The 15,708-nt window shown below is 37.0% G+C and overlaps 2 protein-coding genes across 11 annotated transcripts in view; one reads left to right on the plus strand and one right to left on the minus strand.

Annotated features, from left to right (window-relative positions):
- Window positions 1–15,708, plus strand: part of LOC126736209 (ankyrin-3-like) — a 231,734-nt gene that overhangs the window by 144,346 nt on the left and 71,680 nt on the right. For 8 of the 10 annotated variants that reach the window (XR_007660643.1, XR_007660632.1, XR_007660633.1 and 5 more), the window contains 2 exons: window positions 2,223–2,328; window positions 10,558–10,665. Coding sequence is in view for 6 of the 10 variants with exons in the window: in XM_050440509.1 (XP_050296466.1) it covers window positions 2,223–2,328; window positions 10,558–10,665 (214 nt within the window). In the remaining 4 variants the exon portion in view is untranslated. Of the gene's footprint in view, window positions 1–2,222; window positions 2,329–10,557; window positions 10,666–10,889; window positions 10,908–15,708 lie in introns of all 10 variants that reach the window. The other 2 variants (XM_050440485.1, XM_050440500.1) reach the window with 2 other exon arrangements.
- LOC126736252 (actin, muscle) lies at window positions 113–1,540 on the minus strand. Its single transcript, XM_050440525.1, has one exon. It carries the CDS (start codon window positions 1,459–1,461, stop codon window positions 331–333), a length of 1,131 nt encoding a protein of 376 aa, XP_050296482.1. The 5' UTR covers window positions 1,462–1,540; the 3' UTR covers window positions 113–330.

Here is a 15,708-nt window from a genome sequence, read left to right on the forward strand (position 1 = left end):
ATATTTTGTTTCGGGCAACTATAAGATATTTTAAAGATACACGATATATTAACTCAAAATATTTATTAAAAAAATACATATTATAAACATAATAATAACAAGTCAATAGAAATATCCTAAAAGAAAGGCAGGTATATTACTAATTTAGGTAATAAAAATATACAATAAAGTAAATTTATCATAACATTCAGGGTGTTAAATATATACAGGGTGTTTTTGTAAAATATTGTCTGTTTGGCAGTACAACCACGGTCACATTTTAGCATTGGAACTCTAGATGTTAATACAGAATAAAAACCGTCTGAAAAAATCACCTTAAAACTACATTGCTTAGAAGCACTTGCGGTGAACGATTCCAGGGCCAGATTCGTCGTATTCTTGCTTGGAGATCCACATCTGTTGGAAGGTAGAGAGGGAAGCCAAGATGGATCCACCGATCCATACGGAGTATTTCCTTTCTGGGGGAGCGATGATCTTGATCTTGATGGTGCTTGGGGCAAGAGCGGTGATTTCTTTTTGCATCCTGTCGGCGATACCAGGGTACATGGTGGTACCTCCGGAAAGCACAGTGTTGGCGTACAAGTCTTTCCTGATGTCAACATCGCACTTCATGATCGAGTTGTATACGGTTTCGTGGATACCACAAGATTCCATACCCAAGAAGGAAGGTTGGAAGAGGGCTTCTGGGCAACGGAATCTCTCGTTACCGATGGTGATGACCTGACCATCGGGCAATTCGTAGCTTTTTTCGAGGGAAGTGGAGGCGGCGGCAGTGGCCATTTCCTGTTCGAAGTCGAGGGCGACATAGCAAAGTTTTTCCTTGATGTCACGGACGATTTCCCTTTCAGCGGTGGTGGTGAATGAGTAACCTCTTTCAGTCAAGATCTTCATGAGGTAGTCGGTCAAGTCACGACCGGCCAAGTCCAAACGAAGGATGGCGTGGGGAAGAGCATAACCTTCATAAATTGGGACGGTGTGGGTTACACCATCGCCAGAGTCCAAGACGATACCGGTGGTACGACCGGAAGCGTACAAGGAGAGTACGGCTTGGATTGCTACGTACATAGCAGGGGTGTTAAAGGTTTCAAACATGATTTGGGTCATCTTTTCTCTGTTAGCCTTGGGGTTCAATGGGGCTTCAGTCAAGAGGACTGGGTGCTCTTCTGGGGCAACACGGAGTTCATTGTAAAAGGTGTGATGCCAGATTTTTTCCATATCATCCCAGTTGGTGATGATACCGTGTTCAATGGGATATTTCAAAGTGAGGATACCTCTTTTGCTTTGGGCTTCATCTCCTACGTATGAATCCTTTTGTCCCATACCGACCATGACTCCCTGATGCCTGGGGCGACCCACGATTGATGGGAAGACGGCACGGGGTGCGTCATCGCCGGCGAAACCAGCTTTGCACATACCGGAGCCGTTGTCAACAACGAGAGCCGCAACATCGTCGTCACACATGTTGTCTGAGGTTGTTTACTAGTCACTCACACAAGACAGAAAAAAGTTCAGCTCGAAAGCTCGAATACGACTGAAATTAGGAAACTGGCAGGCGTGTATTTATAGGAGACCGGCGGTCCAGGATCGTGCTGTATCCAGATTCCGTTTCTATTACTATACGCGCGCATTTCACCGTTAGATATTTTCGGATTTTTGGTCGAGAATACATCGTGTGCCCGAAATAGGCAAAATTGCCATTTTTATCGAAATCGTTCATTTAGTACCGTTTTTTTTTAATTAAAACTGGCGAACTAGCTAAAATTATATTTATTTATTAAAAAAAGCCATCCTAGAAGTGAGAGCCAAAATAAACATTAAAGTCAAATAAATATTAATCGTCTGCACTTTTCAGATGTACATATGCTTTTATACTTTATTTCAATGAGGAATTTTTGTAAGCATTCAAGATGAAAAAGCCACTTTTTCTTCTAGAGGCTCCTTTTAGTAGAACTCCTTTCGTCATTTTAATTAAAATCAAATAAGAAAAAATTATAGAAATAAGATATAATTTTGGAAAAGCGAACTATGGGCCATGTCATTTAATACGATAATGTATTTAAAATATTTTCAATATTTGTCCTTAAAATTATATACAAAAATAAATTAAATCATAGATGAAACAGTTAAGAAACGTAGAGGTGGATCCAGTAACAAATTTCCTTTAAGTAATTTATGGTAACTCATAAAGCACTAGGTTGAATATCGTTTTTTTTTCTTTTCAGCCCCATCTTACATAAGCAGCGAATTAATAATTCAGCCGCAACATGCTAAAGAATATTATTCACAGCCCGATAATGTTGATATTAACCGTCAACCTGTTACAGCTGGGTGAGTACAAAATACTTATTAACTCTTTTCTGTGTGATTTTTCTTTTGAAACGCGCCTTTGTGGCTAAAATACAAGTTTTATTGTTTTTGTTATAACTTATAGTTTATATATGCTTATTAATGTCTATACTGAACGTGTCAGACTTTTTAAAAAATTATTATTGCCATATAATGGAAGGTAAATAATGATTATCAAGACAGTTTATACATATGGTTAAATTTTTATGTAACTTTAATAATTAAAAAAATATAATTTTTAGTTAACAGGTAACATTTATTCTTTTAAAAGTTTTTTTTTTTCTTTATTTTATCCAAAAATCTTAGCTCTTAGTGTTTCAAACCAGTAGAAAAAGTAGTAGTGCATATTAGCTTTTTTTTAATTTATGGTAGTTAATGTGTAGAATAATTCTAAAAAATCATAACAAAAAAGGAAATGTTATAGTACAACGTTATTGTTTTATTTGCATATATACCTAAAGGGGTTTATATAAACAAAACGAACTTTTAGAAAACAAGTTGTTTCAATATATCCACCACGACTTCTAATATATTTTAAATAGTTTCCCTATGAATGGCAGTCGAATTTTGCTGAGTATAAATGTTTTATGTTCAAATGAGTTACTAAATATGAACTTATTTCATGGTATATCATAATAAATTTTATGTTTTAGTTATCCCCTTAGAAGAACATCTATAATCTTAAGTCTTAAGGATTAGCGACGAGCCATTTATTAAGTTTTATTTTCAAAAGAAATGCATTGAAAATTATTATAGAAATTCATTAGAAATTACATTTATGCAATCAATGACTAACTCGCTAATTAAGCTGTCAAGAGTTTTTATAAAACTTAGTAAATAAAAATAACAAAAAAAACACCATTCTTTTTATCCAAAAATATATAGGGTGCTTCATAGAAAAGCTTAGGCATGATATATAAACCCATGTAGGTATAGGTGCAAATATGAAAAATGATTTGCTTTTACAATATTACAACTAAAATCTGTGTCCAACAATATATTTGTAAATTATTGTTAGTAGAATAATTCCGCACAGGGTTTATGGCAACTAATTAGAGATAATATTGTATACTTTTAATTGTAGACCAACAGTCCAGACAATATGTAACTGTCCATTCGGCGAATTCATAGTAATGTCCAATTCTGTGCCATTACTATAAATCAAATTAAGGGCAAGAGGCAAGCTGTTAAATCATCAACAGATCAAAATGAGATATTATAATTTTCTTGAAATAAATCGTCCATCTCAAAATGAACCCACATTAAATAAAGACAAAAAAGCCCCAGATCTTGATCTTGAGAACATGTACAGGGTGTCCCATTTTGGATACTTTTGCGGGATATCTCCGTTATTTTTAGAGATAGAGAGTTGCGGTTTTCGCGACACTGTGCTACTTTTTCGTAATACTAAAGATGCTGTTATAACAAAATTGTCATAGCCTTTTTATTTTTTAAGATACAGGGCATTTTTGAAATTTTTGCATTTTGGGTCTCCTGTCGTATTTCCGTTATCTTTAAAGTTTTTGTAAGTAAAAATTCATTCTTATAGATTTTTTTCCGTTGAATCCAGTGGTGTAGATATATATATTTTTTTTGATCAATAGTTTCTGAGTAATAACCCTAAATAATAGCTTATGTTTTTTTATAATGGAATACCCTGTATATTTATAGTTCATAATATTGACCTTTTTTACCTTTTTAAAAATATATAACAGTATGTACTTATTTTTAAAAATACGCAAAAAAATAACAATTTTCTAAATTTAAATGATCAAATTCATAATTTAATGGGAGGCCATGGCTATTTATAACAAAAAAACAAAAAAATTACAAATAAATTGTTTTTTATTAAATTAACGTGTTTCTTTAAATTAATTGGTAACATTGATTTATGTCTTACTATTATCAAGCTTCAGTTGAATTAATATTAGTATCTTTTGTATTATTTTATTTTTGGAAAATTGGTGGATACCGTTAATAAATAAATAAATAATTTTATGGGGGTATATACAAGATCAAGTGTATAAAAGACAATGCAATAATCTCATAGAACTTCAGGACTCAATTCATTTAGCATTTCAAAATCTGAGAAGAAGACAAATTGAAGAGCGGAAATTAGAAAGGGCTCAAGTGCCAAAAAAAGGTTTTGAGATAATAGAGAAAAACTAAATAAAAGTCAGAGAACTTTTTTAAGTAAAGCTTTATTAAGTATTATGCATTTAAACTGAAACGGAAGATCTACTTTTTAACAAAAATTTGTAAACTAAACTTCTTACTACAAAATAAAAATGTTTAAACAAGTAAAATTAGGAAAAGGCCTAAGTGCCATAACTGATTTTGACTATAGAAATATTCATAAAATACATTTTACTTCTTTTTTTGTTCTAAACCATTGTCTTCAATCTGAAGTAGCTGTTTATAAAAACGTTGGTGTTCTGGATTTTGAAGATAAGGAATCATGCTTCGAAGAGATACCTTTTTATTTTCCGACACCTTGCTTTCTGATGGCAACTTCATTATATTAGCCTGTCTGAGTCCAGCTAAAGTTTTCCCTTTCTTTAAAACATTAACTTGCATCCCTTCTTCAAAATGAGAAAATTAAGTTTTTATCTTATCTAAGGCCGTCGTCCCACCAAAGATACGCGACGGCGACGCGAAGGCGATACGATTTCGCCTGGACACATTCAGACGACATGCAGTTGCTCCACCAAAGATACGCGTTTCGTGTTTCCTACGTTTAGTTGTTCAGTTTAGTTCAAAATGTCATCGAGTGAAGACGAGGATGTGGTTGCAATGTATTGGTATTTGCAGAATAGAAAAAAAAATAAAATGGCAAAAAAAAAGAAAATGGTGTGTGCATCCTTTTATTGAGAAAAATTTTTAAAAAAATAAATGTTTGTTGCTGCTAAGGAGCTGCACAGACATCCATTAAAATCCAGTTCAGCATTTTGTTGTGCCATAATAAACAAAAAACAAAACTTCGATAAATAAAAAAAAAAACGCCAACACACAGCTTGAATGTTGCTTCGCAACTGACACGTCCAGTCTCCCGGCAACACGAAGGCGACACGCATTTGGATGTGTCTTCGGTGCATCGTTGGTGGGGACAAAATGATCTTAAAACATGGGTTCGACACGAAAGATACACGCTGGCGACATCGCGGAGATGTGGCGTCGCTGTCGTGTATCTTTGGTGGGACGACGGCCTAAGTGTAGAATTCGTAGCTTCGATCGTTATTACTGTAGCTTTACTGATATTTAACTTGGTAGGCCGTCGTCCCACCAAAGATACACGACAGCGACGCCACATCTCCGCGATGTCGCCAGCGTGTATCTTTCGTGTCGAACCCATGTTTTAAAATCATTTTGTTCCCACCAACGCTGCGCCGAAGACACATCCAAATGCGTGTCGCCTTCGTGTTGCCGGGAATGCCGGGAGACTGGACGTGTCAGTTGCGAAGTAACATTCAGGCTGTGTGTTGGCGTTTTTTTTTCATTTATCGAAGGTTTTTTTTTGTTTATTATGGCACAACGAAATGCTGAACTGGATTTTAATGCATGTCTGTGCAGCTTCTTAGCAGCAACAAAAATTTTTTTTAAAAAGTTTTCTCAATAAAAGTATGCACCTACTATTTTCTTTTTTTTTGCCTTTTTATTTTTTTTTTCTATTCCGCAAATACCAATACATTGCAACCACATCCTCGTCTTCACTCGATGACATTTTGAACTAAACTGAACAACTTAACGTAGGAAACACGAAACGCGTATCTTTGGTGGAGAAACTGCATGTCGTCTGAATGTGTCCAGGCGAAATCGTATCGCCTTCGCGTCGCCGTCGCGTATCTTTGGTGGGACGACGGCCTTAATATACTCATCCGCCGCTTGTTTTAGGTCCCAAAAGCCACGTGGGGTCATGTCAACAACATTAAAAGGTGGAGCGTACCTTGCTGATTTTACTATTGCTTGGAGGTCTGAGGATACTTTCTTCCGTTTTTCTACTAAAGCAAAATCTCTATCGCAGGTCATGAAACTATGGCCACTTACAAAAAAATTCTGTTCAATAGTGTGGAAAACACCATTGGCCACCAAAAAGATCAATGTAAACAATAAAATTCTATTCTTATTTTGGCCCCCGCAATTATCACACCATATTACCAAATGCTCCTTAAGGGTCAATCCACGGTTGACAATGTATAAAAGACATGATGCAATTTCGTTGGCTCCACGAGAAGCTACTCCCTCGTGCCACATACACACGTAGGCCTCATTTGTATCCCCAATATGAACTCCTAAGTTGTAGCAGGACAGCTGCGAAAGGTAGAACATGTCGCTGTGTGGTGTGTCAATGATGGAACAAACATGACCTTGTAGATCCATGGATAAACAACACTTTGTGCTTTCGGGATCTTGAGACTCAATCGTATATTGCTTTAATATCTCTCTTGCCCTTTCGGCCTTTCGATGATGGATTTCCAGCTGATCTTTTGCAGATTGACTTGACTTAATGTTGGCTTTAATTTGACACTCTAATTTGTCACGTGTTACACGTATGAACTTGTGGTCTGTGGAAACTTAGGTTGGGAAAATCCTTGATGAAAACAGATCTATAAAATTTGTATGTGACTGGCGAATCTGGGTGTAATTGCGTAAAAGCTTTGAACAGTCTGTGGATATTTAAGTCAGGACTAAGTTATTCTTTTTCGGATTTGGCCCTTGAATAATGACCAACTTTCCTTGGTATCATGATTTTTTACCAGAAGACGATCAGCTTCAGAAAATTTTGGAGCAGCATTGAAACTTGTACCACAGTTAGTCTAGGGTACCTCCTCTAGGCCGACTATGATAATTTGTAATTTTTTAATACAGGGTGTGTTTAAAGAACTTTCAAACTTGCTGAAATTAAGTACGCAATATCTCAAATTTTTCAAATGGAACACCCTGTATATTTTTATCTAATTAAGTTTGTCCCTCAAATACCTTAATTTTTTATTTAATATGTCCTATAGCTAAACCAAGTACTTTTTGAGATATTTTAACTTTTCTGTAAAATACTATGCATAAAACGGGTATTCTTTAAGTTTTGATCAAGATTGCTTAGAAAAAATTATTGAAGAATTAGAATTATTACTTTTCCAACAATTACTATTATTATTATCATTATTATTATTATTATTATTACATACTTGAAAAATTAACCAACACAATTACTCACCTAAACTGCTAAAAAAAAACAGCAAAATTAAATTACATACTAGGTAGGTACTTACGTATTTTTGCATAAATGTACATCGTTACACTAATTTTAAAGATCAATTACAATTATTATAAATTGTGTTCAATATGACCTCCTAAATTTTGTACGCAAGCGTTTACCCTTTTGGAGAATGAGTCATTAACCTTTTCCAACATAATTGGCGTAACTGTTTGAAAAATCTCCCGAATTTTATTTTTCATATTTTCACTTGTGGTAGGAGTTGTTTGATAGACTTTTCCCTTCACATATCCCCACAAGAAAAAATCCAGTTTGGTCAAATCTGGGGACGTTGCGGGCCAAGGGACCGGCCCACCTCTCCCTATCCACCGGTCATCAAAATGCTCATTTAAAAAAATTCTAACAGCATGGCTATAATGAGCTAGAGCGCCGTCATGCTGAAATCAAATCCTATCTTGGAACATGGTCAGGCAACGTTTGTAGAAGGACATTAAAATCGTTTTGTAAAAAGTTTAAATATATTTCACCTGTAAGATGTCCATTAAAAAAGTGCAGTCCAATAACGTAAAGTCCTATTATTCCTGCCCAAAAATTAGGCGACCATCTATGTTGATAATGAATTTCTCGGGTGAAGAATGGATTGCTGGTGTAATAATGAAAATTATGTTTATTAACACTGCCATTATTATGGAGCTTCATCCGAAAAAAGCACAAAATTTAAAAAAATCAGGCTGACGAATCTTATTTTGCGCCCACTAACAGAAAGCCATTTATCTGTCATAATCCTGCGGAAGTAATTCATGCAACAATTGAATATGGTAAGGATGGAATTTTTCGCTTCGAAGCACGCGAGATACTGATGTTGCACTAAAGGGTAATTCTTTACCAAGCTGCCTAACGCGTTTATGAGGATCTTGAACGACACTTAAAGCGACTGTCATCCTGTTATCCTCATTTGTAACTGGCTTACCCGTTCATGTTTTTCATAAATTACACTTGCTGTTCTCTCAAATCTTTCTTTTAGTTTTTGAAACACTTGTGCTTGGGATGTCTCCTTTCACGATAAAGTTGCGCATAAATTCTAGATGCCAAAAGGCTATTTCTTTCAGCAGCTCCAAGAGCATTTATCATATCAACATATATCTTGTTTACTGCTGTCATAAAACTAATAATCTGACAATTATTATTTGACGTTTAAACCAATGTTTCTAAGCAATCTTGATCAAACGTGTTTCGCCCTAAGGCATCGTCAGATCTAAAAGAAAACAGAAAGCAACCCTAGCAGTGTTCTGGTTAGGTTGCTTTCTGTTTTCTTTTAGATCTGACGATGCCTTAGGGCGAAACATGTGTAATCATTTTTTAAAATAAACATCTTTTGAGACCATTGACTTTGTGTCCCTCTATTCTCTGAATTTTTATTATCAAGAGGTCTCTTTGAGAAAAATGGACTACTTTTTTGAATACCCTAGACTAACTGTGGTACAAGTTTCATAGACACAGAATAAATTTTAAGTTAATTATGATTTTTTAAACGAACTCTCAAAAAGGCAAAAAATAACATAAAAAAATTAATTACGTTGCAACGCCGCACGGAATTTTTAAAAACGTTATACCAAAGTAAAGTACTCTTTTTACCTCACATTTTAGTACCATAATATACAGGGCGTACCATTAAAAAAAAATCATATTTTATAGTAACTTTTTTATGACACACCCAGTATACATAAAAATATTTTTAGTTCGTAGGTTTTTCTCAACCCTACAACTTTGCTGTAGAACTTTTTGCTCTACGTCGTATAGTTAAGGCGCTATCTTAGCCGTACACCTTGTTGGCACACCCTGTATATTTTTGAAAAGGTAAAAAAAAGACCAATTTTATGAACTATAAATATATAGAGTGTTCCATTTAAAAAAACATAAGTTTGGGTTATAACTCAAAAACTATTAATCACAAACAAAATATATCTATACCATACTAGAATCTGTGGAAAAAATCTATAAGAATGAGTTTTTACTTTTACAAAAACTGTAAAAATAACGGAGATACGACGGGGGTCCCAAGATGCGAAAATTTCAAAAATGCCCTGTATCTTAAAAAATAAAAGGGCTATGAATATTTTGTTAACAGCATCTTTAATTTTACGAAAAAGTAGCACAGGGTCGCGAAAACCGCAACTCTCTATCTCTAAAAATAACGGAGATATCCCGCAAAAGTACCCAAAATAGGACACCCTGTACATATGTTTAATTTAATGTGAATAAATAACCCCAAAAATAAATGTTCATCCAAGTTATTCAAAAGTTTTAAATTGATATGCTAAGATCTTTATGTTTTATGTGATAATCTATCACGTACGTGAATTACTATTACATTAAATGAGTCCCGACGCTGAACCCTGGGGAACACCATGTGATTGATATTGCGAGTTTCTTGATGCAATCTATAGTGATATGGCCACTGCAAAGCTATGCCTCTATACCGATCAAGTTTCCACAATAGTAGCTAGCAAGCTTTTCTAAAATTTGTATTGAGTATTGATATTGATTATTATGGCCAATGATTTGTCGAGTTAGTAAAATTATTGGCCAATCCAATAGATAAAGTCGCATTTATCAAACCCCTCAGATTTCTTGCTTTTCCTACCACAGCTTTATAAAATACGTAAACCCTTTAAATTGGATCTCAAGAAAAATATTTTCTTATGACTTCATACCTTTTGATCTTTAATTATTTTGTTTATATTTTACTTGTATGCTAGCTAATTAGGCCAAACCCTTCTTTTTTATTTTGTTTATGCATCTAGTTAGAAAGCTGTAGAAAAAAAACTGTCTTGATAGTGTAGATGTACCCACTTAGAAGTTCATAGTTTCAAAACCTTACTTACATTCGGACTACTATTTGAAAACAAGATACACCGATTTGACCGACAAAAAATGACGGTTAAACGTATTTTCTTTTCAAACCAAAATTTATATAACGAGCGTTTTGTGTGTAAAAGCTCGTGCTTCTCGGACGGTACCACCTGGGTGGCGGTAGACCGATATCTGGCCCTAGAGTTGGGTGCAACCCCTCAATGCCACCTGGTGACAGGCCTGTGCAGACAAAGGTACCCGCCACTGTATTAACTCTCCCTCCCAAATAACGCACTGAATGACTCTTAATGTTGTTTATTACGTTTATATGATAACGTTAACCCACTGATTGTCGCACTCTTTCGTTTTTATCAATATTTTTTTTTTCTAATTGACTACTAATTGTACTTATTTGGGACACCCTGTATATAGTTTTCTTGTAAATATATTGTTTTTATTTGTGTTGTTTTGTCTACAGTGTCCCGAGTTGGAAAAAGTAAGTCCCTGTGGTGTATAATACATTTGTAGATTGACTAATCCAAGTAGTTGTTGTAACCACTGTAGTTTTTATAGATATTTGCAATTATGTGTTTTTTTTTCTTTGTTCATATACATTCATATAAGGACCACAACTTTGAGGGTATACACTTTATTAGTTTTTATACTGGGAATCAAAAGCTTATTGAAATTGATCAATTCCCTAGATGATAGAAATCTTTGATGTTACGGTGAATTTCTTCAAATTTGTGGTGTCTTATACTTAAAACTGCCTTGATAGTTAAAAAAATTGTATAAAATAAGCACGCTTTTGGTCACGGTTTGGACATTTAACTTTCACGTTGGTTGCTGGTTCGTATTGCTGTCAATTTTTTGTTAAGTGTGTAAAATTTGTCTTGTAATATTTTTTTTAAACATTTACTTACATGCATATTGATTTTTTGCAGGAGTACTAAGTACTTGGGCAAACTTAAACGGTTACTTTTTAAGCGCTTCTAAAATGAAAAAATTGTACATAAAATGATCCAATAATACTTTGTTTTACTTAAAGGGTGTAAACTGTAAAAGTCGCTTTTAGTTTGCAGTATTACTTGTAATTAAAAAAATTAACTTTATTAGACTACAGTCCACTAGCGTCCTGGAAGTGACGAAAAATACACACTACTAACTTCTTCAATTCAGGAAAGAAAATATACCGGATGTACAGGAACTCTACCAATAAACTTTTCAGGGTGATTGCGGAAAAGAAGGAAAAAAAATATATGAATGTATGTCCTAACCGTCTTACTTTCGGATCTAAAGAGCGATAAAAAAAGTTTGGAAAAAGTGTTTTTTTTGAATAACCTTGAATTGAATTGTCAAAACAGTGGCTGCCAAGGCAGTTGTTGTGTATATAGATCTCCTGATGGACCTGTCATGCCCCACCGGGGGTTACCAGAGCCCAACGGCCTGAGAGAAACCGATAAGGCTCTCTGGTCTGAAGGACTTAAAGTCGCTCGGTACACTGAAAGTATTACCCAAGTATTTGAACATGGCGCGCGTGAGTGCTGGGCACTCCCCGACTACATGGTCAACGGTTTCATCCTCCTTACAGCACTGTCGGCATTCCGGGTTGTCCGCAATACCGATAGTATGGAGATGGCTTCTTAAGTGCCAGTGACCGGTTAAAAGACTTGTCACTAGCCAAATTTCGCCTCTTTTTAGGCGTAGTAGATTTTTGGTGAGACAGGCAGAGGGCCCACCTATGTGCGCTTTGGCCTGTCTCATACCAGGGGACTCAGTCCATCTTCGGTTGGTCCACTTGTCCAGCAGACCCTTCATTGACGCGAACGCAACGCATTTGGCGATACCAACTACGGGTTCCGGCCCCATCGGCACTTTTGCGGATCCCAGTCTGGCAAGAGAGTCCGCTTCCTCATTACCTGCACGGCCTGCGTGGCCAGGTATCCAGACGAGCTGGACCCTGCAGCCAACCTGTACCAGTTTTTTCAGGACTTATGCACTCTAGTACCAGCTTGGAGCTTACCTTTGCGGCGGTGATAGCCTTAATGGCAGCTCTGCTGTCCGAGCATATTGATACAACTGTATTGCGGTGTCCGCAGCTTAGGATTTTCTGTCCGCATTTTAATACAGCGAATACTTCGGCCTGGAAGACACTGGCGTGCTTCCCCGGCGAGTATGCCCTACTGGTATGTGGGATCCCACTACAAAGCCCTGATCCAGCTCTGTTATTCATTCTGGAGCCATCTGTGTGACAGATGGTCCCCCTATTTAGCAATGCAGGTCTGTTGGAATGCTGCCACTCCTCTCTGCCTGCAATGTGCGTCACGAATCCCTCGCAGTCCACAGTCACTGGAGCCATGCAGTCACTGCCCATCAGAAGGAAAGGACATTCCTGTATGGCCCGTGACCAAATTTTTGCTGCCCGTGACCGGTCTCGCCAGCACGTAGTTCGCCGAGGACGTATAGCCTGTACGCAGTCCTCATTGCCTCGAATTGCACAACGAGGTCCAGAGGCGAAAGGCTCAGCAGAGTCTCAAGCGCTCTCCGCATGGAACCCGTTATGCTGAGACATGCAAGACGTTGGACTCTGTCCAGTTGAGCACGAATTTTTGCTTTCTCCGTACATGGCCACCATACGATAGCCCCGTATGTGAGAAGAGGTCTCACAATGCGCGAGTAGATCCAGTGGAGGATCTTAGGAGACAGACCCCAGGTATTGCCAAAAGCCCGCCTGCAGGGCAATAGCGCGCAGGTGGTCTTCTTCATTCTGGTGTCTGCATGATCGTGCCAGGAGAGTTTGGGATCTAACTTGATTCCCAGAAATCGAACTGTTCTGGAGTAATGCAGCTGCACGCCACCTAGAGATATAACAGGGGGCTCGTGAATAGTAGGAGCTCTGCTTTTTTGGGGTTAATCCTGAGATCCCCCGAGAGGCACCATATGTCCACCATACGCAGGGCTCTCATCATAGGGCCCCGTATTGAGACGGCGTCTCTCCCTGGACAAAGGATTACCAGATCATCAGCGTAGGCCTGTGTGTATAGGCCAGCATTATTTAAAAAATTTATCAGGCTGTCGACCACAAGGTAGGGGACAATACTCCTCCCTGCAGGCAGCCCCTAGCCGCCAAAGTTTTGACAATCTCGTCGTTGAGCTGGGCAGATACATAACGTGTCGAGAGCATGGCCTCTATCTAGCTAACCAAACAGGGTTCTGAGCCGCGGCTCTCGAGTGCTTGGCAGATTAATGCGAAAGGGGTGTTGCCCCTTCAATGTCTAGAAACGCACCCAGACAGGCCTTGCCACTACCCAGAGCACCCTCCACCTTCCTCACGAGGTGGTGTAGGGCTAGGTCCGAGGATTTGCCCGCCTGATAGGCGTATTGGTGCACATGCAGTGGTTTGTTGACCAGGATGCTTTCCTTAAGGTACCTACCGATCAATCAGCCTCTCCATCGCCTTCAGCATAAAGCTGGTAAGGCTGATATAAGGCTTGAATAACCTTATTTCCAATGTAGATATATATAGTGAAAGCTCCCATAAGCGGACAAAAGTTACGGAACCGTGAGTGTCCGCTTATGGGAGGTGTCCGTTTAAAAGAGAGTATGTGAGTATAGAGTATAAATAACGGGGTATATAATCATGAGGAAATGAGGTAATACATAATTATGAGGAAAATGAAACAGAAACTCGCCACATTTTTAAAGTATGTATTTATGCTATATGTCTATATGTATGTATACGCATACAAAAACATAAATGCTTCAATACGTGGTACGAGAATTAAAAAAAAACATTATACTTTAGCTTTTTGAAAAGTTTTAAAATGTTTGTCTGACGAATTTTCACCATCTTTTGCTGAAGGAGACAATTTTTGTAATAACTTTCTAAATTTTTTAAATGTTGAAATGCAGTGAAATCATCTTTAGCAAATTAATTCAATATAGAAATATGATTTAGAGCTTCTCCATATGAATTTATAGTTTTTGAACCTCTTAGTGAGTCCACCAATTCCACTTCTTCTTCTGAGTCGTTTGGACTACCATATTCAAGCTGGCCTGGGCTTTCTACATCCAAATTCGAAAAGTTGTCAATGGGATTTTCTTCTGTTGTTATGTTATTGTCTAAGGCCAGGAAATAATCTACTTTGTGGGGGTCTGCTACTCCTAAATGTTTGGCATGTCGCAGTAACTGAGCAAGTGTCGCTAAGGGCAGATCGTCTTCAGCATCGCAATAATTTTGCTCAGCAAATTCTGAGCTTCATCCATTTTTTCTGAATCCAGCTTTGCCAAAACAGTTCTTAATTGTAGAGGAATTTACTTTATCCCATGCTGTTTTTATAGAATACAAAGCTTCTAACACATTAATAGACTTTGTAAGCTCAGATAAGCTTTAGACATCGTCAATTTTTGTTAAAATATGTTTTAAAATCAAATGCCGATAATAAAATTTAAAGTTCTGTATAATACCTTAATTAACTGACAAACTGAAGTTGTGTTTGGCGGTAAAAATATAATTTTCAAATTTTTCATTTTCAGATCACGAGGATGCATTGTCTAAAAATAAAAGAACTTGCCTTTTTGTGGATTCCCATTTTCCGGTCGAATTCTAGTAACCACTCAGACATGATTTCTCGGGTCATCCATGCCTTTCTGTTGGAAGTCGCTGGTAGATCCTTAATAGCAACATTTTTTAAAGTACGGGGACGAGCCGCTTTCCCGATCACAATCAAATCGCATTTTTCACCGGCCATATCTGCATAGAATAAAATGGTTAGTCTATCTTTAGACAACTTTCTACCCACACATGTTTCTCCTTTAAGGGACAGAGTTTTGTCGGGCAATGCGTGAAAAAAAAGTCCACTTTCATCTGCGTTGTACACGTCTTCTGGTTTGTAGCCAAGCAACATGGACGGAAGTTTCTCCAAAAATTGTGACATATAAACTTGATTTACTGCAGCAACTTCGCCAGATATTTGAAACTTGCGTCACTTTTGCAGCCATCCGTCGGACGCACTGAAATTATTATAGCCCAAAGTAATGGCGATTTTTTTAGCTTTCATTTTGACTAACGACCCTGAGATTGGAATGTTCTGACTTCTAGCTTTCACAAACCACTCAAAACATCTTTTGTCTATAGCAAAACCTTCCTTTTTTAAAAAAATCCTTCTTTTGATTTATATTAGTTCCAGATTGCCATTTACTTCTGATATCTTCCTTATTTTTGGCAATTTCAGCTCCTTGCGTTTTCCCAATATTAAACCTCTTTTCCAAATGACGAACTGAAACACTTTCTCTGT

This window comes from Anthonomus grandis, chromosome 1 (genome assembly GCF_022605725.1).
Source record: "Anthonomus grandis grandis chromosome 1, icAntGran1.3, whole genome shotgun sequence".
Classification (NCBI taxonomy): domain Eukaryota; kingdom Metazoa; phylum Arthropoda; class Insecta; order Coleoptera; family Curculionidae; genus Anthonomus; species Anthonomus grandis.